This window comes from Balaenoptera acutorostrata, chromosome 16 (assembly GCF_949987535.1).
Source record: "Balaenoptera acutorostrata chromosome 16, mBalAcu1.1, whole genome shotgun sequence".
In the NCBI taxonomy this organism is placed as follows: Eukaryota; Metazoa; Chordata; class Mammalia; order Artiodactyla; family Balaenopteridae; genus Balaenoptera; species Balaenoptera acutorostrata.
Window position 1 is genome coordinate 9,346,964 of NC_080079.1, and position 25,610 is coordinate 9,372,573.

The 25,610-nt window shown below is 46.7% G+C and overlaps 1 protein-coding gene across 1 annotated transcript in view; it reads right to left on the minus strand.

Moving 5' to 3' along the window:
• Positions 1-25,610, minus strand: part of DMBT1 (deleted in malignant brain tumors 1) — an 86,099-nt gene that overhangs the window by 5,701 nt on the left and 54,788 nt on the right. Inside the window, exons 41-54 of the mRNA XM_057531417.1 lie at positions 24,703-25,026; positions 23,541-23,567; positions 22,019-22,051; positions 15,261-15,584; positions 14,099-14,125; positions 12,577-12,609; positions 8,476-8,629; positions 7,976-8,178; positions 6,937-7,257; positions 6,326-6,346; positions 5,235-5,264; positions 4,823-4,973; positions 2,920-3,128; positions 1,877-2,061 (exon numbers count right to left, since the gene is read on the minus strand). Coding sequence (XP_057387400.1) covers positions 1,877-2,061; positions 2,920-3,128; positions 4,823-4,973; positions 5,235-5,264; positions 6,326-6,346; positions 6,937-7,257; positions 7,976-8,178; positions 8,476-8,629; positions 12,577-12,609; positions 14,099-14,125; positions 15,261-15,584; positions 22,019-22,051; positions 23,541-23,567; positions 24,703-25,026 — 2,042 coding nt within the window. The remainder of the gene's footprint in view (positions 1-1,876; positions 2,062-2,919; positions 3,129-4,822; positions 4,974-5,234; positions 5,265-6,325; positions 6,347-6,936; positions 7,258-7,975; positions 8,179-8,475; positions 8,630-12,576; positions 12,610-14,098; positions 14,126-15,260; positions 15,585-22,018; positions 22,052-23,540; positions 23,568-24,702; positions 25,027-25,610) is intronic.

The following is a 25,610-nucleotide window of genomic DNA, read 5'->3' on the forward strand; positions in this document are numbered from 1 at the left end:
GGCACTGGCAGTTGCAAAGGTGAATGAAACATCGGCCTGCCCTGGAGGCACGGTTTGCTAGGGGATACAGGTATTTAAATAAGCAGAGGAATCAGAATGTAGCCTGTGCTGCCCACCACCAGCCAGAGTAGAAGACCAGGGCTGGCCCGTGGCTTTGGCAGCTCCTATTGGAGATGAAGGAACACAGGTAGGATGGCTCAGATGTCAGAGGCTCCAGGCTGCATATTTGGAACTGGGAGGGGTGGTCACCTTTGGTAGACTGATTACCACTGACTGAACTCAGGACAAACCAGAATCCAACACGACTGGTTGACAGGGCGAAATGTAAAATCCAGGTCCACTAGAACGTTTGCAGGGCGTGACTCATCTGTACCCTTCTCTGCATATAAGCCTCCCTGACCCAGTCAGCTCCTATCAGAAGGAGATCTGGTGTCTGTAGGGACTGTCCAATGGGAGCTGGGGGGCCACAGCGGCAACTGCAGACCCTCGGGCCCGGGCATCCACCTGTGGCTGACAGGCCCATCTGGTTAGCTAAACGAGTGTCCCCTCCCTCTCTCACGGTTCCTTGTGACCTTGCCAGATAACGAACAGCACCCTCATAGCACCTAGCTTGGCACGTGGCAAATGTACGGTACATCTTTGGTGACGGGCAAAGCCTCTGATCACGTGTGTCACACACATTGTACGTATTTGAGCATTTTGTGCTGTATATTTACTGCGGTCCTAAACCTAATAAAAGTATTTGCGCTGTGTCTGTTCCCTGACAGACAAAATCTTGAAGTGATTACTTAGGTGTCAGCCAAAAATTCAGAACTTAGAGTGCAGAATTTAAAATGAATTTACATAAAATTAAATGCAACAACTCTAAGTTTACCATTCGGTGGGGTTTGACAGTAAAAGACTCAACACTCTCATTAATTCAAACAGCTCCATCCTGCCCCTTTGCAGGCAGTCCCCTCCCGCCAGGTCGGCTCACTATCGTACACAAATTTCATAGAAATGACATCACAGGGTGGGTAATCTTGCATGCCTGGCTTCTTTCACTCAGTGCCACATTTTTGAGATTCTCAGAGTCTGGCGTTGGCCCTACCGCTTCCTGGCTAAGTAGCTTTAAGCAACCTGCTTGACGCCTCAAAGCCCAGTCTCCCTGTTTTTCAAGTAGGATGACAATGAGGGGAGACTTGCATCATCTTGGTGGGGATTTGGGGGAGTTTGACACAGACTAATCTCAGTGTCTGCCACTTGTAGGGTGACAGGATTAAGGAGTTTCCTGGGACATGAGACTTCTCCATGCTAAAATCTGCAAAGTCCCAGGTCAACCGAGACAACTGGTCACCCGAGGTGGAGACAGCTCAACAAATGATAGCAGCAGAGGCCAATTTACTGTGAAGCTAATGAAACTTAAGCTTCAGGGCCCCCCTGCCCAGGCTCTTCCGGGGCTCAGCAATGCACTGGCACAGCCATGTGTTTTTGTAAGATTTCTAAAACTAAGATATGCTTGCATTCTTTCCATGAATGAGGCACCTGCCTCTCTCGCCCACCCCAACACCAACCTGTAGAAGCTCCAGGCCCTCCGGAACCTGGAGCTGCCCCTGGGAGCCGCTCTCGCTCTTGCCGAAGTGATAGCAGCCTGCCAGGCACCCTCTCTGGTGGACAGTGTGGGAAAACCTCCTCCCCACTGACTTTCCTTCCTCCTATTTGGACATGGCTGCAGCTACGCCATGGCACCAAGGGACGGATTTATATCTTCAGCCCGATTACGTTCTGGTTATACCATACTCATGTTTCCCGGGTCCCCGGAATTGACAAAGCACGGCGCAGGGCGCTGTAGGAAAGCTGGCTCGGCAGGAGGGAGCGGGAGAAGCTCCAGGCTTACCTGCTGGGTGCTGCCACAGCCGGAGTAGGGAACCGTGAAGGTCACCTGGCTCGAGGCAATCTGGGGCTGACACTGGTAGTTCCTGTCCCAGCCGGGAATGACAAGGTCTCTGGCAGAGTAGCCCAGGGACAGGAGGTAGCCCACGCTCACGCTGGCTCGCATGTGATTCTGCAGGCAAAGCAGCTCTGGGGGCCGAGGGTAGACAGTGCGGTCAGTGTCAGCGCCCCCCAAGCCCACAGAGAGGTGCAGAGATTGAGATGGCTGGCAGATGGTCTGCCTGCGGACACGGCTCACCACCACGCCAGGTGCCCTGGGGCTCAAGTCAGTTTCACTCTCGTGAGACCCCTCGAGGGCACAGGGGCCAGGATTCCTCTGATGGAGAAGTGAAGGCAGGGTGTGAAACAAGCAACATGTTTTGCCAAGTTGCCGTTTATCCATATAGTAAAGTAACGCTCGGGTTGAATTGCAGGGATGTCGGAAAATCAACATCCTTAGCTATGGACCTAAACATAGGTCCTTTAGCTAAGGGGCAGGTCGGTGCTTAAAATCCTGACCTCAAAGTGAGCCAGTACCTCACCTCGCCCGGCCCCTGGCCAATCTGTACATCAGTCCACTTAACAGCTCAAACCGTGGCCATCAGCCTCTGCTGGACGTGGCCGAGTGACCAGCTCAGACCATCTTCAGGTAGCAGCCGAATGTGCTAGGTCTCAGGACAAGGTCACAGTGTCCCACATGCTGGGAAGGCCACAAGGCCTCAAGCCAGGTGATCCCCTCTGCCCTTGGCACTGACATCTCACTATCTGTTGAAGGCATCACCTTGCCCTTCTACTTCATCTCTGCTGACCACGGAAAGGCCAACGCGCCACCCATCGGCCATGTCTGGGAGCCAGAGTCCCAAGACCCACTGCTCTTGGCCCCTTTCTGCACCAGGTAGAGCCTTGGTGACCTGAAAAGGCGGTCATCATTTCTCATTTCACAGCCATGGGAAGGCTGAGCAGCAGAAGTCACTCTGAGGGGCCCCACCCAGACGGACGGGGACTTACTTGTGCTCCCATTGAAAAATCTGGAGTAGTATTCAGCCTGGAACCCTCTCTTCGTGACGCTGCCATCGCTGATGAAGCGAATGGACATGAAGTTGGACGACGAGGTGAAGGAGCCCCTTGCCCCATCACAAACCCGGGCGAGCAGAGGGGAACTGTGGTAAGGGCCGTCAAACACTTCAATATAATCGTAGTTACAGCCGCCTTCAAGCCTGCAGAGACACAACACACAGTTCTGGCTTCACTTTTAACCAGGATTTGATGCACGGGGTCAGATCTCCGTGACAGGCATCACACCTCTAAGCCAGAAACTCTGACAAAATTAATTGAAAGTAATAGATTTCCTTTTTTTATTGAAGTATAGTTGATGTACAATATTATACAAGTTACGGGTGTACAATATAGTGATTCACAATGTTTAAAGGTTATACTCCATTTATAGTTATTATAAAATATTGGCTATGTTCCCTGCGTTGTATTGATACAATGTATCCTTGTAGCTTATTTTATACATAACAGTTTCTACCTCTTAATCCCCTCCCCCTGTACTGTCCCTCCTCCAATCCCTCTCCCCACTCGTAACCACCAGTTTGTGAGACTTTCTTAAATCGGGCGGAGATTCATCTTCCCATGACCTCCATACATGGTTCTAGCCCTGCCTTTTGGGGTCACACATATGAGATCTACAGCCCCTCTCCTGACAGCCTTTTGCATCATGTGAGAAAGGATCACATCCCACCTTAGACTTTTTCTTTGATCAAAAAGACCCCAGCTTCCCATAGAATTTTTTAAAATCCATGAATTCATAGGGATAGAAACAAATAATTGAACAAAAAAATACTGGGCAAGTCAAATAGCCTCTCTGCAGCTCAGGTTTCTTATTTACGAAGGTGAAATCTCCCTACCCATGTATACTGAAGAAAGCCGTCGTGAGGCTCAAACAATGTTAATATATGGAAAAGTGCTTCATAAAATGTCACAAATGGTGGTCATTGTTATTAAGATGCTGACTCAGAACCAGTCACGGTCAACCTTTCTCCAAAGGATTTCATACAGTCCCCACAATCCAGTACGAATTGTAATGATGAAGAAATTAAAATAATATTGTACCTTTCACAAAACCCCACACAAATTTCCAAGGCAGAGACTCCCAAGGCCACTGCAACCAGGAATCAAGAGAGAAAACTACTTTGTTCAGTGGTGGCTGTTAGAGGAGAAATTACGGTACCCCCTTCCCAGGACTCTAGAAACTACTGGTGACTCGCTGTGGTCACCCCCCTCCTTGAACCAATCATGTATCACTGTCGTGCTGATGAAGTCTCCTCCACTTAAAACAAGGATTCCCACTCTTCATTGGATGAGGAACAGATAACCTAACCTCTGCTGCAGGGATTTCTCCTCCTCTGCCCGAAACTCACCCAAAAAAAGGAGAGAGTAGAGCGAAAAGGGTTCAGAAAAACTGGTGTGGTTGTTAATAGGATTCTTCTTCTTATTACTCCTAACAATTATTATTGTTATTATTATTATTACTATTATAATAATTATTGTAATAATAATAATTATTAGTACTCCTAACTATAATCCTTCCCACTGGATAACATCATCCAAGTATTTTCATATATTTCTCTCTTGTGACCCTCCCAGTAACCAGCAAGGGTAGGAGAGCAGTTATTTTATTCTCCTCTCTTGAGGCTAAGGTGAATTAAGTGGTTTCCCATGGTCACACAGGAAATTAGTGACATAGGTGTAACTTGAAACCAGGGCTCTGGTCCTGGTGCCACCTCTGTGCTCAGTCGAAAATGGAACCCATAAGAAAAAATGTCAACGGGGCCAACATCTCTCCTGAAGTGCTAGGTGCCACTTATCCCCTTCTACAGTGTCTGCAAGGTCCCTCACACACACTTACTGGACATCTCTGAAGACCACAGTCACACGGTAGTCGTTCTGAACTTCAATGTCCCACACACACTTGGCGCTGTTCGGATAGTTCCCAGGGTAGAATGGGCTGAAGAAGCTCCCTGAAGATTGGGACAGGAAGCCTCCGCAGGTATAATTTGCTGTTGGGATAAAATGGAAACACTGATGACCTACAGTGCACACTGCACAGTCACCTGGGGGAGAGTTTTTAAACAATTCCCAAGACAGAAACCCACCAGGAGGTGCCTAGACCCAAACTACGCACTGATGGTCAGTGGGGTGCCCCTCCACAGAGGCTGGACTTAGGGCAACCATCTCCTCGTCATTCTCCTCGTCCCTCCCCAGTGTCACTGTCACCGAGGAGAAGGGAAAGGGGACTTGTCAGGGAGCTCAGAACTTACTGGCTGGGCGGGTGAGGTTGTAAACAGGATCTGTTGACAAAGAGAAAACATAATGATCAGTTTCCCGGTACCCTTGACACAACTGTTGAGTCCTTGCTGGCTCTGTGCCTGGAAATGTGCCAACCCTGGGTTCACAGTGAATGCTGGATACAGGCCTTGCCCTCAGGGACCACACAGCCTGGAGGAGAGGATGGAAAAGAGTCAATCCCAGCGTCATGGGCTGGGACTGTGGTGGAGCAAAGCCCAGGAGGCGGTGGGAGCCTGGAGCTTTGGCTCCTGACCCAGACTGAGCAGGGAAAGGGTGGGCGGATAATCAGGGAGGCGAGGCAAAAAGGGAGAAAGGGTGTTCCAGGCAGAGAGAACAGTGTGTGCGAAGGAAACTAGGTGTACCTGGCACATTTGGGGAACCTCAGCGTGCATGCAGCAGGGACAGGAGGGATGGCGGGAACTAACCAGACAACAGGAGAGAATTGTGCAGAGCCCCAGAGGTTGTCCTGAGCAGTGAGGATCTGTGACCAGAAGGCCCTGAGGAATCAGTCCCCAAGGCTGGGACTGACCTTGGCATCTTGTGAAGATGCCCCTAGCTGCACTGCAGAGAAAGGGTCAGAGGGGAGGGCCAGCCTGGAGCCGCTGCTGCTGCAGGAAGCCAGGTGGTGAGGAGGGGAGGGTGGGGACGCAGAGGAAAGATCTCGGGGTGGCGGGTGTTGAGCAGCAGCTCAAGAGCAGCCAGTCAGGAGCTCTTGCTGATTACACACCGAGCTCAGAGGTGAAGCAGGCTCCAGCCAGCCAGCACTGCCCAGGGGCTAGTGTCCAAGGGGAGGGGTGGGATCTACACGGGGGAGGGGGGGCAGGCTCGCCTAGGGACTGACCAGAGATCCGAATCTTAGGCTGGCCAGGCTACTAAAGGACAAAGAGGAGCCTAGAGAGAGGCTCAGCCCTCCTGGGGTTGGGACATCAGCTGCAGGCGATGCCACGTGCCGGAAGCAGCAGGAGGGGCAAACTCTTTGGAGAGTGAGCACCATGACTGCAGCTCGGGGACCAGCAGCAGAGAGGGGGCAGCTGGGTGGTGAGATGAAACCGCGGGTACTTACCAGGTGTGGTTGTATAGGTTCCTAAAAAGGGATAGAAAGAAAGTATAGGTCACTGAAGTGTGGCTGGAAATCAGTGAGTGCACCTAGGGTCTACTGCTGGGGAGGTCTGTGACACTAGGAGGAGGCCTAAGTGGGTTTCCACAGCTGCTCCCACAGATCCATCGTTACTTGGGGGTCATCAGCTTCACAGCCAAGGTCATAACACCATCACTTCCTACTTGACCAGAGCTGTTCTAAGGATTTACATGCATTATCCCTTTAATTCTCTAATCACCATTGGAAGCAGGTTCTACCATGATCATATCCCCTTAATAAAGGAGGAAACTGAAGCTTCGAGGTTAACTCATTGCTAAAGGTCATAAAGCAAATGGGAGAGTAAGAATAAACTGGACACCAGCTGTGTGTTCTGTACAAGGACCCCAGGCCTACCAGAGATCAAGTGGCCCCTGCAAGGTCTCCTGGAGTGGACAGGCCAAGGGGACAAACTGACAAGCTCCTGCCTGCCCCCTCCCCCTGAACTGAGCCACAGACCATCAGCCACCGGCCTCCAGCTTCCACTTGTAGCAGGTCAGAGGTGACATGGGCCTTCCGCGAATGACATCACGCAATACCTGTGCAAATGACCCCAGCGTCTTCGTGGTGGGCACAGTTATGGGAGAACCAGCCTCGGTTCCGGCACTGCCAGAGGTTAGATTCCACCCCTGAGCACTCCACGTCATCCAAGGTGATGGGGCCAGAGCCGGAGCCAAAATAGGCGTTTCCTGGGGCTGATACTGCATAGCCACACCCCAGCTGTCTGCACACCACCTGGGCATCCTGAATGCCCCAGTTGTCATCACACACTGTTCCCCACTGGCCACCGTGGTAAATTTCCACACGCCCGGCACATGCAGGATGGGAGGAGTTCCAATCGACCAATCTCAAGCTGGCGTCTGAAAGACACATGACATAAAAGGTGATGGCCACATCCCCCAACAAAAGCCAAAGGCCAGATAACCCACTGTCCTTTCCAAATCCCCAGAGTCACCCAGTGGCACTGATCAGGGTACAGACAGCTACGTGATCGACTTGGAAAGGGCTCCAGACATCACAGAGCTCAGCCCCCCTCACCCTCCAGATGGGAAGGTGTTGGCTCAGTAAGGTGAGTTATCAGGTGCCCAGGGTGCTGGTGGTGGCAAACCCAAGGCCAGGGTGTGTCACCTATTCTCCACACCTTGCTGCCTTGGATTACCATGGTCAGCTGTGAGACAAGGATGATGAGCAAAGCATCACTGAGGCCCCTCTTTGAATACACCATGATGCAAGTAGAAGAGGGGGCTGCAGGAATCCACGGAGCCCCAGAGGTCAGGTCTAGTTTGCACTCATGTCTTTTTAAAAACTTATTTTATTGAAATATAGTTGATTTACAATGTTGTGTTAATTTCTGCTATACAGCAAAGTGACTCAGTTATACATACGTATATTCTTTTCTATTACGGTTTATCACAGGATATTGAATATAGTTCCCTGTGCTATACAGTAGGACCTTGTTGTTTATCCACCCTATATATAGTAGTTTGCATCTGCTAACCCCAAACTCCCAATCCATCCCTTCCCCACAAGCCCTTCCCCTTGGCAACCACAAGTCTGTTCTCTATGTCTTGCACTCACCTCTTGGAAAGGAGTTATACCAAGCGGAAAAGCCAGTGTTTTGGATACTGACATCACTTCGAAATCGAATAGTCATTCGGTTGTAAGAAGAGGTGAATATATCCCTGGTGTAATTACAAATTTTCCTCAGCGAAACATTGCTGCTCAATGATCCATCAAAGATTTCAACATAATCAAACCTGCAACTACTGTGCATCTCCAACCTGTATGGAAAAATAGATTCATGTTAACAACAGAATTCCTGTTGCTTATATATTTTATAGATATTTTGGACTTCATGAATGATGCCCTTGAATCTAAGATTTTCTTCTTGCTCTTCCTCAATCAGATCAAAGGACTTCCCAATATTGCCTGATGCTTCCTGGTAGGGAACAGAGCAACCTGAAATACAGTCTATAGTACGTGAGAGTGAAAAGCCTCACAACCTAGAACACAACCCAAACCCACAAGGTGTTCCATGGAGGACACATCCTTTTCCAGATGGCCTGGGTGTTACTTACTGCAGACTGCTGAAGCCCAGGTTAATGAGGTAGCTGGAGTTCACTTGTATTTCCCAGACACAGTTGGCATTGTTGGGGTAGTATCCAGGGTAGGATGGGCTGGAAAATGTCCCACTGGCACTGGATAAGAAGCCACCACAACTTGAAGAGGGGCCTAGAGAGGAGAGAGAGAGGGACATCCCCATTGTGGTGGCTCTTCAGGGGTGTTGTTCTGGGTGAGAGTCCTCAAGGTTTATCCTCTGCACTTACAGCAGGACTCAACTTTTCTTTAAACAAGTCCCCTCTCTCGGGCCTGGTCCCACATTAGAGGCCTTGATCTGAGTTTCTACTTCCCCCAATGGGCCTAGCTAGAACAGTGATTATCTGGCAGGAGGTGACTCCATTGCAGAGGGAGCATGTGTCCCCTTACAGCAAAAAAGTGCCAAGAAAGCAACAAAGACACTGCTGTCACTGTTCAATTACAGACAGGGACATGGGGATAAATCTTGGGTGAGAGAAGTGCTGGCCCGTGGAGAACACCCTGTGATATAATTTATTCCCTAGTGTCTCCTGGGAGCACGAGATTCTGCCACTTGACAAGAAGCAGTGTAAAGTGGGGTCTGTGTAAACAGAACGTCTGTGTTTCTGCCACAGAAGGTCTGAGCTTGCATCTCGGCTCTGCCTTTATCAGCTCCGTGAACCTGAGTGAGTTACTTATCCTCTCTGCCTCAGTTTCCTCATCTGAAAAATGGGGATGGTAATAGCATCTGCCTCATCAGATTCTGGTAGGTGTGAAATGAGATAATACATGAAAACCTTTAGAAGAGTGCCCAGCACATAACGAGCACCCAACAATATTATCTATTACTATTTATCAGAGAGTGATAAATAATACTGCACATTCAAACTTTTCATTGGTTGGTTTATTTATTAAAATAAATAAGTGGTCTATTAAGACCACTTAAAAATATTTATGTTCTCCTCAGTAGTGATCTAACTTAAAACTGTTTTTTCTCCTCATTCATAACTTTTTATTTTTTCTAAAGTATACAACACCATGGTTTTTAGTATATTCAGAGTGCTGCAATCATCACCACAGTCAATTTTAGAACATTTTCATGACTCCAAAGAGAAACCCTGTACCTATTAGCAGTCAGTCTGCATTTTCCCCAATACCTTCAGCCCTAAGCAACCACTAATCTACTTTCTATCTCTATAGATTTGTCTATTCTGGACACTTCATATAAATGGAATCATACAACATGTGGTCTTTTGTGACTGGTTTCTCTCACTTAGCATAATCTTTTCAAAGTTCATCCATGTTTTAACATGTATGAACATGTATCAGGACTTCATTTCTTTGTATTGCCAAATAATATTGTATAGTGTGGATAGACCGTATTCTGTTTTTCCATTCACCATGATGAACATTTGGGTTGTTTCCACTTGGGGGCTGTTAGGAATAATGCTGCTATCTATGAACATTTGCATGTAAGTTTCTGTGTGAACATATGCTTTCTTTTCTCCTGAGTATATGCCTAGGAGTAGAATTGCTGGGTCATATAGTGACTTGATGTTTAAATATTTGAGGAACTACCAAACTATATTTCAAAGTGGACGTACCTTTTTGCATTCCCACTAGCAGTGTATGAGTGTTCCAATTTCTCCATGTCCTTGTCAACACTTATTATTATCCAACTCTTTGATTCCAGCCAACCTACTGGGTGTGAAGTGGCATCTCTTTCCAACTCTTTGATTCCAGCCAACCTACTGGGTGTGAAGTGGCATCTCTTTGTGGTTTTGGTTTACATTTCCCTCAGGCTAATGATGTTAGGCATATGTTCATGTACTTGTGACCATTTGTTGACCATCTTCTATGGAGAAATATCTATTCAGAGCCTTAGCTTATTTTTAGTTGGGTTATTTGACTGTTTATTATTGACTTATAAAATTTCTTTATATGTTCTAGATACAAATCTCTTATGAGACGTATAATTTGCAAATATTTCCTCTCATTCTGTGAAAAAACAGTGTATCTTAAATATAATTTGGCCTTTCAAATATACCCACTCAGAAGTTTTATTTCTATACTAGGAAATAATCAAAGATAAGGCCAAAGTTTTAGACACAGGATATGCATTACAGATTTCTAAAAATATAATAGAGATTTAGAAAATAAAATAAAATTATTACTGGATGTAATTACTTAAATATGTAACATATAATTAGAAAGAATTTCTTCTTTTGTCCTATGAATAGTCATTATTTAACTAAATCATGGTATATCCATACAATTGAAAACTGTGCAGCCATTAAACTTTATGGTGTAGAAATAATTTCAGGTCCATAAAAATGTTAACTTTAAGACCATCAAGAAAGTATTTATTATATACTCAAGTGAAAAAGGATGTTATACAATAGGGTAAAAAGCATACCGTACTTTCTGTGTGTGTGTGTGTGTGTGCGTGCCTGTATATGTATATGGACTATACATCAGAATGCCAATAGTAATTATACATTCATCCATCCATTCATGTGTTCACTATTCTTTCTACTTATGGAATGCCAGACACAATGCTAGATAATAAGGATGCAATAATGAAAATGGTAGACATAATTCCTGCCCTCGGGAAGTGCAGTTTGGCAGAAAAGATACGTGTGATCTTCTGCAAACACACTTCTGATTGTGGAATTCCCTAGCTTAAAACATTTCAGCAGCTCCCACTGCCCTTAGCATAAAGCCAAGAGTTTTAACCTGCACACAAGCTCTGAAGGATCTGGCCCTCCCTCACCCAGCTCTCCCACAATCCCTCCTGTCACCACCTGTCACTCATTTGAAAAGCCAAGATCCTTCCCACGCAGACCATCAAAGCATTCTTTCTGGCTGGAAGGCATTTTACCAATGAACCTGCTTCTCCTGTAAGCCTCAGCAAAAAGTGTCACTTCGTAAAGAACTTCCCTAATCCCTTGAGCAAGTAAAGACTCTGCTAATATGCCTCCTTGCACACTGAACTTTCCCTGTGAAGCACCTTTCACTGTAATAATATCATTAATTCGGTATTTGATATTTAATACCTGAGTGAAGAGATTAATATATCCTTTTCAGTGTTCTGTAATTTTACAACCATTCTTAATGGTGATTTGACCATACACAAAGCAAAGATTGTAAAATATTTAATGTAATAAGAGTTAGTATTTCTTCAGTACATTCTATGTACAAGGCACTATATTAAATTTAGCCAGTAAATCTATTTCTGTCCTAAAAAAATATTGAGGAGGTATGCAAAATTTATTTATAAAAATATTCTTCATCGCAGGGGCATTTATTTAAAACGATGGGAAGAGAAGACAATGACAAGGAAAAGTAGCCATATCATTTCTTAAGAACAATGGGGCTTCCCTGGGGGCGCAGTGGTTAAGAGTCTGCCTGCCAATGCAGGAAACACGGGTTCGAGCCCTGGTCTGGGAAGATTCCACATGCCACGGAGCAACTAAGCCCGTGAGCCACAAGTACTGAGCCTACGCATCTGGAGCCTGTGCTCCGCAACGGGAGAGGCCGCGACAGTGAGAGACCCACGCATGGCAATGAAGAGTGGCTTCCGCTTGCCACAACTGGAGAAAGCCCTCGCACAGAAACGAAGACCCAAAAACAGCCAAAATTAAAAAAAAAAAAAAAAAAAAACAACAATGGAAACCTACTGAACTATATCCATATCATGAGGTAAAAAATACTTGTAAAAGCATGCTTATTTGGGAAATTATCCATTTATTCTTTATCCCCCTTCTTTCTCCCAAAGCTTTGGAGATACTCCAAGAAATAAAAGCCATGAGGTCTATCTTTTTGAGAATCACTTATCTCATTCACAAAAAAGAAGGGGAAGGCGACCTCCTTAGTTAAAACAAAAGTCATCTACCGAGCGGGGGAGAATGAGGCTGAGAGTGTGCAAGGTCCATGCTGGCTGGGGGTGAGGGCAGGGGCAGGACGTGGTGGGGCAGCCTGGGTGGGCTGTGTGTGCAGGTTGAGGTGGGCTATGCAGGTGTCGGCATTAGCTGCATAGACAGCCACACCTGGGGACAGGAAACCCATGCCCTGTGGGTCAGGTGGAAAAATGTGACACTTACTTTCCGTGGTTGGAGTTGATGGACGCCACCAATCTAGAAAGAAAATGAAGTGATTTTAGGATATTGCTGAATAATTTTTTAATTCCATGTTGTCAGTTTGATTGAGAAAGTCAATCGTTTTCCTTACTGCAGGACTTCTCAGAGCCTTGACCATCCCACCTGCACTGAGACTGGCCAAATGGGCTGGAGTACACAGCACTTCCCACCTTCTTTGGCACCAGATATTATCACTATGGCAATGAGGCAGGAGAAAGATGGGCTCCAGGCTAGAAATTTACAACTGGCCTCCTGTTCACACTTCCTGGGGTGAGAAGAAGATGGACTCCAGGCCAGACATTCATTACCAACCCCCTGTTTACATTTCCTGAGGCAAGAGACAAACGGGCTCTGGACTACATATTTATGACCAGACTCCTATCTATATTTCGAGATCTGCACTTCAATATAAGAAACAACAACAGGAATGGGGTAGATAACCCAACACTGGTCACTTTTATGGCAGGGACAGAGAGGGGCTAAACCCTGTTAAAAGATCAAGAGGTCATACATTTCCCATCCTTGGGGCAAGGGAAACATTGCACATGCACAGAAAGGCTCACTGGGGGTCAAAAAGGAGGGGGCGCCACCCCGTAATATGTGATGCTAAGGCCGTCCCATAGGCCTCTGGGCTGGAATGCATCTTGGAAAAAAGTTGCGCAAGCATGTGGGGAGGGTCCTAGGGCAGGGCAGGTGTGGAAAAAGAAGCCAGATAATTGGCCAAAGGTAAACAAAGACCCGGAAGAGCTGCCCTATATAAGTGACTTAACCGCCCCCTTACTGCACTCCTCCTCATTAGGCGGGACGCCCACACCCTTTCTCTGCCCTGCTTCTGTCTTAACAAACAGTTTCTCTGTGTGCTCTCCCACTTGTTGTTCTGCTATGTCTCTAATAATAAACTTTGTGCCTGTTTTTACAGTCTTTGCCTCCATGAGAAATGCGTTTTCACTGGGGGCAAGAGCCAGGGGGTGTGGGGTGGCTAGGATTCCTGGTTTTCATCCAGGCTACCCAGGTTCAATTCCTGGGCAGGGAATCAAGATCTCGCTTCATGCCACCACTCACTGCTGCCTCTGTGAGATCAGCAAGAAGATCATTTGGGGGATTGCTCTCAACATGAAGGATTCTTTAACAGACACACGTTTGTAAGACTGCTACTCGGCCATGCTTCTAACACGGTCACAGTTGTCCATGGGATGACTGGGACAGTTATTTTCATCCAAAATGACCAGAGGAAACAATCTTTTTCTTCCACAGTCTCTCTGAATGAACACGGGCAGCAGGAGGTGACAGGAGACCAGAGGGGCCCTCCAGCCCAAGAGGAGTGACAGCCATGGTCTTGGCGATTCAGCTGGTCACTGAAACGGATTCCAGAGTCCTCAGAGGGAAATCAGTCCCTAGGAGGGGTATGCTCTCCTCCTTCTATTTCTGGAAACCCGAGAGGGTAGGATTCCAGAGAGGAGTCTTGGGGTGGGCTGCAGGGACTCACCTGGGGTAGTAGAACTGATCTGTGCAGCTGCAAGAAAGAGGAAACATGATCAGCCTCAGCACCCAGTATGTGCTGCAACAAACCCATCAGGTTCCTGAGAGAGAGATGCTGAGTGCCTGGCCCCTACCCTCCAGGGCGTGAGAAGGGCGGCCTGGGAGATGTCCAGGAGAGCTGAGTAGCAAACCTCAAACTCATCTATCAATCAGTCTCCACAATAAAAAAGGTTTTTGCGGAATTTGTTGTTACAACTTGTATTCACCCTTCTCTGCCCTGGTGGTCCACTAAGGAAGGTGCTACACCAGACCCAAGAAATTCAGGGACCAAGGTACATGGGTGATGCCTTCAGGGAAACTGACCATCTTTCAGGGAAGTTCAATGTGAGAGGAGCTCAGCACGAAGACCCCTTTTCTGGAGAAGACCACACTAAAATAGAAGCTCAATGACTTGGAAGCCAAGCTGAGCAGATGACACTGGCGGCCTCGTGGTGCCCACAGTTGTGGGAGTTCCAACAGCTGTGGGAACTGCTCGACAGGCAGCCAGACCGAGGGGTCCAGGCAGCCCTACTTCGCTTATTTCCAACGTCAAGGTGATTATCTCTGTGTCTAGATGACCGAGTGGACCCAAACCAGTCATCAGCCTCACAGCTTTTATGGGCCCACTGAGGCAGCAAGACTGAGGGGTCCAGTTCGAAGTCCAAATCCCGTGTGAGATCTGTCAGGCCCGACCGTAGGTGATGACAAGGCTGTGCCCGGTAGGCCACACAGGGGCCACTGCCCTGCACACGGCAGACCTGCTGCCCAGACAGTGCATCCCGGTTCCCTGGAGGGGCTACCGTCCAGGGCTCAGCAACCAAACCCTGGGCCACCTGCAATGCTAGGCCCTGACCTCCATTCACAGACTTCCTGACAGAACTAGCCTCTTTTGCCTCTGGCTTGCACTGTGGCATGGAGAAAATGGCTTCAAGTCACTTTCAGTTTGGTTCTTTGTTCTAATTCACCAGCTACATGCCTGGCAGCTTGTCAGAAAGCTCATACTAATTCTTAGCAGAGAGCCAACGTGATTTAAGGAAGCGAGAAATGTAGAAAATGCTTTGAGAGGGGATCAGAGTGTCAGAAGGGAACCACACCCCCAGAGAGGGACACCCAGCTTATTTGAGACCAACCTGAGCAGACGACACTGGCGTCCTCACTGTGTCCACAGTTGTGTGTGTTCCAGCCACTGTGAGGGCAGCTCCACAGGTAGCTCTCGTGCCCCGAGCAGCGCACGTCGTCCAGGACGATGGGCCCTGAGCCCTGACCGTACCGGGCATTTCCTGGGGCCGACGTGGCCCAGCCACAGCCCAGCTGCCTGCAGACCACGTCGGCGTCGTTGGTGTCCCAGCTGTCGTCACACACGGTGCCCCAGGAGCCTCGGTACAGGACCTCCACCCGGCCCTGACACCTGTCACCTCCATTCACCAGCCTCAGGGCCAAACCTGATTCAGTTCCTGGAAGGAGACGGGAAAATGCACTCTCCTGTGTCTTCCGGAGGAAGAGGTCCGGAGGACTCAACGAGACTCAGAATCCTTCCAGGGAAAGACTTCTGAGATCAAGCTAATGTTTTCCTTCCGGAGGACCTGACTGAGCCTGGCCATCATCATTTATCCTCACGGGGCTGTTTGATAGAACCCTTGGCTGTGGACTGAGCGACGCATGTTCTCTGATGGGTTCCCCACAAGGCCCAGCAATTCAGTGGCTGATCCCAGCCTTGGGATGGAGGTGGGAAGAGGGGAAGCCCGCAGCCTGAGTCCCCAGGGACCACTGGGATGAACTTGAGCCCTTGCAGCTTCCCAGACCCCGCCAAGCAGCCACCTTCAGATGTTCACTCCCACATGGGAACCCACTCCATCAGGCCCAAGTGCATTCTGAAGACTGCTTTTCGCTGAGCACTCACTCATGTCATTTTCAAACCCCAAACTTAAGCTGACTCTTGAACAAGCCATGCACCCGCTGAAAATCATCAGAGCACAGGGACATGATTAGGGAGAAGGCATCTATTGGTAGCAGGCTGTTCAGAGTCCTTCCAGGGCTTGTCCGCTGAAGAGCTACAAAAAAACCAGACTCTCTCCCCTACTGGGATGTAGACCTGTGGCTGACAACTGCCCCTTGGCAGGAAGCAAGCTGACAGCGAAGTCCATAAACATAAGAAAATAGAGGTAAGAAAAGTGCAGGGGAAAAGCTCTACTGGAACTTCTGGATCCAGCACTACCTGAAGACCGACCACCTCTTAGCTATAGAAGTCATTGCGGCCCCCTCTCCCACCCCCAACTCAAGAGAGTGTGAGTTGGGATCCTATCACTTGGCAACAAAAGCATTCTGAGTAATGTATGCCACAACTGGGAGGTGAAGGTTCTCCATAACTCTGGCACATGAAAGGAACCCCCCACATTAGATGAGGTGGTGAGCTCAGAGGCTCCAACCAAGAGTCAGGAATTGCACCCAGACCTGATGACTGGAGAGAGAAAGAAAGGACCAGAGAAAATATTTGAAGAGATTATAGTCGAAAACTTCCCCAACATGGGAAAGGAAATAGCCACCCAAGTCCAGGAAGCGCAGAGAGTCCCATACAGGATAAACCCAAGGAGAAACACGCCGAGACACATAGTAATCAAAGTGGCAAAAATTAAAGACAAAGAACAATTATTGAAAGCGGCAAGGGAAAAACGACAAATAACATACAAGGGAACTCCCATACGGTTAACAGCTGATTTCTCAGCAGAAACTCTACAAGCCAGAAGGGAGTGGCATGACATGTTCAAAGTGATGAAAGGGAAGAACCTACAACCAAGATTACTCTACCCGGCAAGGATCTCATTTAGATTTGATGGAGAAATCAAAAGCTTTACAGACAAGCAAAAGCTAAGAGAATTCAGCACCACCAAACCAGCTCTACAACAAATGCTAAAGGAACTTCTCTAAGTGGGAAACACAAGAGAAGAAAAGGACCTACAAAAACAAACCCAAAACAATTGAGAAAATGGTCATAGGAACATACATATCGATAATTACCTTAAACGTGAATGGATTAAATGCTCCAACCAAAAGACACAGGCTTGCTGAATGGATACAAAAACAAGACCCATATATATGCTGTCTACAAGAGACCCACTTTAGACCTAGGGACACATACAGACTGAAAGTGAGGGGATGGAAAAAGATATTCCATGCAAATGGAAATCAAAAGAAAGCTGGAGTAGCTATACTCATATCAGATAAAATAGACTTTAAAATAAAGAATGTTACAGGAGACAAGGAAGGACACTACATAATGCCCAAGGGATCAATCCAAGAAGAAGATATAGCAATTATAAATATATATGCACCCAACATAGGAGCACCTCAATACATAAGGCAACTGCTAACAGCTATAAAAGAGGAAATTGACAGTAACACAATAATAGTGGGGGACTTTAACACCTCACTTACACCAATGGACAGATCATCCAAAATGAAAATAAATAAGGAAACAGAAGCTTTAAATGACACAATAGACCAGATAGATTTAAGTGATATTTATAGGACATTCCATCCAAAAACAGCAGATTACACGTTCTTCTCAAGTGCGCATGGAACATTCTCCAGGATAGATCACATCTTGGGTCACAAATCAAGCCTCAGTAAATTTAAGAAAATTGAGGGGCTTCCCTGGTGGCGCAGTGGTTGAGAGTCTGCCTGCTAATGCAGGGGACACGGGTTCGAGCCCTGGTCTGGGAAGATCCCACATGCCGCGGAGCAGCTGGGCCCGTGAGCCACAATTGCTGAGCCTGCGCGTCTGGAGCCTGTGCCCCGCGACGGGAGGGGCCGCGATAGAGAAAGGCCCGCGCACCGCGATGAAGAGCGGTCCCCGCACCGCGATGAAGAGTGGCCCCCGCTTGCCGCAACTGGAGAAAGCCCTCGCACGAACCGAAGACCCAACACAGCCAAAAATAAAATAAATAAATAAATAAAATCAAGTAAAAACTTTAAAAAAAAAAAAAAAAAAAAAAAAGAAAATTGAAATCATATCAAGCATCTTTTCTGACCACAACGCTATGAGATTAGAAATGAATTACTGGGGAAAAAAACGTAAAAAAGACAAACACATGGAGGCTAAACAATACGTTACTAAATAACCAAGAGATCACTGAAGAAATCAAAGAGGAAATCAGAAAATACCTAGAGACAAATGACAATGAAAACACGACGACCCAAAACCTATGGGATGCAGCAAAAGCAGTTCTAAGAGGGAAGTTTATAGCTATACAAGCCTACCTAAAGAAACAAGAAAAATCTCAGGTAAACAATCTAACCTTACACCTAAAGAAACTAGAGAAAGAAGAACAAACAAAACCCAAAGTTAGCAGAAGGAAAGAAATCATAAAGATCCGAGCGGAAATAAATGAAATAGAAACAAAGAAAACAGTAGCAAAGATCAACAAAACTAAAAGCTGGTTCTTTGAGAAGATAAACAAAATTGATCAGCCATTAGCCAGACTCATCAAGAAAAAGAGGGAGAGGACTCAAAACAATAAAATCAGAAATGAAAAAGGAGAAGTTACAACAGACACCGCAGAAATACAAAGCATCCTAAGAGACTACTACAAGCAACTTTATGCCAATAAAATGGACAACCTGGAAGAAATGGACAAATTCTTAGAAAGGTATAACCTTCCAAGACTGAACCAGGAAGAAACAGAAAATATGAACAGACCAATCACAAGTAATGAAATTGAAACTGTGATTAAAAATCTTCCAACAAACAAAAGTCCAGGACCAGGTGGCTTCACAGGTGAATTCTATCAAACATTTACAGAAGAGCTAACACCTATCCTTCTCAAACTCTTCCAAAAAATTGCAGAGGAAGGAACACTCCCAAACTCATTCTATGAGGCCACCATCACCCTGATACCAAAGCCAGACAAAGACACCACAAAAAAAGAAAATTACAGACCAATATCACTGATGAATATAGATGCAAAAATCCTCAACAAAATACTAGCAAACAGAATCCAACAACACATTAAAAAGATCATACACCACGATCAAGTGGGATTTATCCCAGGGATGCAAGGATTCTTCAATATACGCAAATCAATCAATGTGATACACCATATTACCAAATTGAAGAATAAAAACCATATGATCATCTCAATAGATGCAGAAAAAGCTTTTGACAAAATTCAACACCCATTTATGATAAAAACTCTCCAGAAAGTGGGCATAGAGGGAACCTACCTCAACATAATAAAGGCCATATATGACAAACCCACAGCAAACATCATTCTCAATGGTGAAAAACTGAAAGCATTTCCTCTAAGATCAGGAACGAGACAAGGATGTCCACTCTCACCACTATTATTCAACATAGTTCTGGAAGTCCTAGCCATGGCAATCAGAGAAGAAAAAGAAATAAAAGGAATACAAATTGGAAAAGAAGAAGTAAAACTGTCACTGTTTGCAGATGACATGATACTATACATAGAGAATCCTAAAAATGCCACCAGAAAACTGCTAGAGCTAATTAATGAATATGGTAAAGTTGCAGGATACAAAATTAATGCACAGAAATCTCTGGCATTCCTATACACTAATGATGAAAAATCTGAAAGAGAAATTATGGAAACACTCCCATTTACCATTGCAACAAAAAGAATAAAATACCTAGGAATAAACCTACCTAGGGAGACAAAAGACCTGTATGCAGAAAACTATAAGACACTGATGAAAGAAATTAAAGATGATACCAACAGATGGAGAGATATACCATGTTCTTGGATTGGAAGAATCAACATTGTGAAAATGACTATACTACCCAAAGCAATCTACAGATTCAATGCAATCCCTATCAAATTACCAATGGCATTTTTTATGGAGCTAGAACAAATCATCTTAAAATTTGTATGGAGACACAAAAGACCCCGAATAGCCAAAGCAGTCTTGAGGGAAAAAAACGGAGCTGGAGGAATCAGACTCCCTGACTTCAGACTATACTACAAAGCTACAGTAATCAAGACAATATGGTACTGGCACAAAAACAGAAACATAGGTCAATGGAACAAGATAGAAAGCCCAGAGATAAACCCACGCACCTATGGTCAACTAATCTATGACAAAGGAGGCAAAGATATACAATGGAGAAAAGACAGTCTCTTCAATAAGTGGTGCTGGGAAAACTGGACAGCCACATGTAAAAGAATGAAATTAGAATACTCCCTAACACCGTACACAAAAATAAACTCAAAATGGATTAGAGACCTAAATGTAAGACTGGACACTATAAAACTCTTAGAGCAAAACATAGGAAGAACACTCTTTGACAAAAATCACAGCAAGATCTTTTTTGATCCACCTCCTAGAGTAATGGAAATAAAAACAAAAATAAACAAATGGGACCTAATGAAACTTCAAAGCTTTTGCACAGCAAAGGAAACTACAAACAGGACGAAAAGACAACCCTCAGGATGGGAGAAAGTATTTGCAAACGAATCAACGGACAAAGGATTAATCTCCAAAATATATAAACAGCTCATGCAGCTCGATATTAAAGAAACAAACACCCCAATCCAAAAATGGGCAGAAGACCTAAATAGACATTTCTCCAAAGAAGACATACAGACGGCCATGAAGCACATGAAAAGATGCTCAACATCACTAATTATTAGAGAAATGCAAATCAAAACTACAATGAGGTATCACCTCACACCAGTTAGAATGGGCATCATCAGAAAATCTACAAACAACAAATGCTGGAGAGGGTGTGGAGAAAAGGGAACCCTCTTGCACTGTTGGTGGGAATGTAAATTGATACAGCCACTATGGAGAAGAATATGGAGGTTCCTTAAAAAACTAAAAATAGAATTACCATATGACCCAGCAATCCCACTACTGGGCGTTTACCCAGAGAAAACAATAATTCAAAAAGACACATTCACCCGAATGTTCATTGCAGCACTATTTACAATAGCCAGGTCATGGAAGCAACCTAAATGCCCATCAACAGACGAATGGATAAAGAAGTTGTGGTACTCAGCCATAAAAAGGAACGAAATTGAGTCATTTGTTGAGACGTGGATGGATCTAGAGACTGTCATACAGAGTGAAGTAAGTCAGAAAAGAGAAAAACAAATATCGTATATTAACGCATGTATGTGGAACCTAGAAAAATGGTACAGATGAGCCGGTTTGCAGGGCAGAAGTTGAGACACAGATGTAGAGAATGGACATATGGACACCAAGGGGGGAAAACTGCGGTGACCTGGGGATGGTGGTGTGCTGAATTGGGCGATTGGGATTGACATGTATACACTGATGTGTATAAAATTGATGCCTAATAAGAACATGCAGTATAAAACAAACAAACAAACAAACAAACAAACAAAAATATCCTTCATCGCAGGGGCATTTATTTAAAACGATGGGAAGAGAAGACAATGACAAGGAAAAGTAGCCATATCATTTCTTAAGAACAATGGAAACCTACTGAACTATATCCATATCATGAGGTAAAAAATACTTGTAAAAGCATGCTTATTTGGGAAATTATCCATTTATCCTTTATCCCCCTTCTTTCTCCCAAAGCTTTGGAGATACTCCAAGAAATAAAAGCCATGAGGTCTATCTTTTTGAGAATCACTTATCTCATTCACAAAAAAGAAGGGGAAGGCGATCTCCTTAGTTAAAACAAAAGTCATCTACCGAGCAGGGGAGAATGAGGCTGAGAGTGTGCAAGGTCCATGCTGGCTGGGGGTGGGGGCAGGGGCAGGACGTGGTGGGGCAGCCTGGGTGGGCTGTGTGTGCAGGTTGAGGTGGGCTATGCAGGTGTCGGCATTAGCTGCATAGACAGCCACACCTGGGGACAGGAAACCCATGCCCTGTGGGTCAGGTGGAAAAATGTGACACTTACTTTCCGTGGTTGGAGTTGATGGACGCCACCAATCTAGAAAGAAAATGAAGTGATTTTAGGATATTGCTGAATAATTTTTTAATTCCATGTTGTCAGTTTGATTGAGAAAGTCAATCGTTTTCCTTACTGCAGGACTTCTCAGAGCCTTGACCATCCCACCTGCACTGAGACTGGCCAAATGGGCTGGAGTACACAGCACTTCCCACCTTCTTTGGCACCAGATATTATCACTATGGCAATGAGGCAGGAGAAAGATGGGCTCCAGGCTAGAAATTTACAACTGGCCTCCTGTTCACACTTCCTGGGGTGAGAAGAAGATGGACTCCAGGCCAGACATTCATTACCAACCCCCTGTTTACATTTCCTGAGGCAAGAGACAAACGGGCTCTGGACTACATATTTATGACCAGACTCCTATCTATATTTCGAGATCTGCACTTCAATATAAGAAACAACAACAGGAATGGGGTAGATAACCCAACACTGGTCACTTTTATGGCAGGGACAGAGAGGGGCTAAACCCTGTTAAAAGATCAAGAGGTCATACATTTCCCATCCTTGGGGCAAGGGAAACATTGCACATGCACAGAAAGGCTCACTGGGGGTCAAAAAGGAGGGGACGCCACCCCATAATATGTGATGCTAAGGCCATCCCATAGGCCTCTGGGCTGGAATGCATCTTGGAAAAAAGTTGCGCAAACATGTGGGGAGGGTCCTAGGGCAGGGCAGGTGTGGAAAAAGAAGCCAGATAATTGGCCAAAGGTAAACAAAGACCCGGAAGAGCTGCCCTATATAAGTGACTTAACCGCCCCCTTACTGCACTCCTCCTCATTAGGCGGGACGCCCACACCCTTTCTCTGCCCTGCTTCTGTCTTAACAAACAGTTTCTCTGTGTGCTCTCCCACTTGTTGTTCTGCTATGTCTCTAATAATAAACTTTGTGCCTGTTTTTACAGTCTTTGCCTCCATGAGAAATGCGTTTTCACTGGGGGCAAGAGCCAGGGGGTGTGGGGTGGCTAGGATTCCTGGTTTTCATCCAGGCTACCCAGGTTCAATTCCTGGGCAGGGAATCAAGATCTCGCTTCATGCCACCACTCACTGCTGCCTCTGTGAGATCAGCAAGAAGATCATTTGGGGGATTGCTCTCAACATGAAGGATTCTTTAACAGACACACGTTTGTAAGACTGCTACTCGGCCATGCTTCTAACACGGTCACAGTTGTCCATGGGATGACTGGGACAGTTATTTTCATCCAAAATGACCAGAGGAAACAATCTTTTTCTTCCACAGTCTCTCTGAATGAACACGGGCAGCAGGAGGTGACAGGAGACCAGAGGGGCCCTCCAGCCCAAGAGGAGTGACAGCCATGGTCTTGGCGATTCAGCTGGTCACTGAAACGGATTCCAGAGTCCTCAGAGGGAAATCAGTCCCTAGGAGGGGTATGCTCTCCTCCTTCTATTTCTGGAAACCCGAGAGGGTAGGATTCCAGAGAGGAGTCTTGGGGTGGGCTGCAGGGACTCACCTGGGGTAGTAGAACTGATCTGTGCAGCTGCAAGAAAGAGGAAACATGATCAGCCTCAGCACCCAGTATGTGCTGCAACAAACCCATCAGGTTCCTGAGAGAGAGATGCTGAGTGCCTGGCCCCTACCCTCCAGGGCGTGAGAAGGGCGGCCTGGGAGATGTCCAGGAGAGCTGAGTAGCAAACCTCAAACTCATCTATCAATCAGTCTCCACAATAAAAAAGGTTTTTGCGGAATTTGTTGTTACAACTTGTATTCACCCTTCTCTGCCCTGGTGGTCCACTAAGGAAGGTGCTACACCAGACCCAAGAAATTCAGGGACCAAGGTACATGGGTGATGCCTTCAGGGAAACTGACCATCTTTCAGGGAAGTTCAGTGTGAGAGGAGCTCAGCACGAAGACCCCTTTTCTGGAGAAGACCACACTAAAATAGAAGCTCAATGACTTGGAAGCCAAGCTGAACAGATGACACTGGCGGCCTCGTGGTGCCCACAGTTGTGGGAGTTCCAACAGCTGTGGGAACTGCTCGACAGGCAGCCAGACAGAGGGGGTCCAGGCAGCCCTACTTCGCTTATTTCCAATGTCAAGGTGATTATCTCTGTGTCTAGATGACCGAGTGGACCCAAACCAGTCATCAGCCTCATAGCTTTTATGGGCCCACTGAGGCAGCAAGACTGAGGGGTCCAGTTTGAAGTTCAAATCCCGTGTGAGATCTGCCAGGCCAGACCATAGGTGATGACAAGGCTGTGCCTGGCAGGACACCCAGGGGGCACTGCCCTGCACACGGCAGACCCGGTGCCCAGACAGAGCATCCCGGTTCCCTGGAGGGGCTACCGTCCAGGGCTCAGGAACCAAACCCTGGGTCATCTGCAGCCCTAGGCCCTGACCTCCATTCACAGACCTCCTGACAGAACTAGCCTCTTTTGCCTCTGGCTTGCACTGTGGCATGGAGAAAATGGCTTCAAGTCACTTTCAGTTTGGTTCTTTGTTCTAATTCACCAGCTACATGCCTGAGAGCTTGTCAGAAAGCTCACACTAATTCTTAGAAGAGAGACAAAGTGATTTAAGGAAGCAAGAAATGTAAACATGCTTTAAAAGAGATTCAGAATGTGAGAAGGAAACGACACCCCCAGAGAGGGACACCCAGCTTATTTGAGACCAACCTGAGCAGACGACACTGGCGTCCTCGCTGTGTCCACAGTTGTGTGTGTTCCAGGGGTTGTGAGGGCAGCTCCACAGGTAGCTCTCGTGCCCCGAGCAACCCACGTCGTCCAGGACGATGGGCCCTGAGCCCTGACCGTACCGGGCATTTCCTGGGGCCGACGTGGCCCAGCCACAGCCCAGCTGCCTGCAGACCACGTTGGCGTCGTTGGTGTCCCAGCTGTCGTCACACACGGTGCCCCAGGAGCCTCGGTACAGGACCTCCACCCGGCCCTGACACCTGTCACCTCCATTCACCAGCCTCAGGGCCAAACCTGATTCAGTTCCTGGAAGGAGATGGAAAAATGCACTCTCCTGTGTCTTCCGGAGGAAGAGGTCCGGAGGACTCAACGAGATTCAGAATCCTTCCAGGGAAAGACTTCTGAGATCAAGCTAAAGTTTTCCTTCCGGAGGACCTGACTGAGCCTGGCCATCATCATTTATCCTCACGGGGCTGTTTGATAGAACACTTGGCTGTGGACTGAGCGACACATGTTCTCTTATGGGTTCCCCACAAGGCCCAGCATTCAGTGGCTGATCCCAGCCTTGGGATGGAGGTGGGAAGAGGGGAAGCCCACAGCCTGAATCCCTAGGGACCACTGGGATGAACTTGAGCCCCTGCAGCAGGAGACCACCAGAGACAGCTTCCCAGACCCCGCCAAGGGGCCACCTTCAGATGTTCACTCCCACATGGGAACCCACTCCATCAGGCCCAAGTGCATTCTGAAGACTACTTTTCACTGAGCACTCACTCATGGCATTTTCAAACCCCAAACTTAAGCTGACTCTTGAACAAGCCATGCACCCGCTGAAAATCATCAGAGCACATGGACATGATTAGGGAGAAGGCATCTGTTGGTAGGAGGCGGAT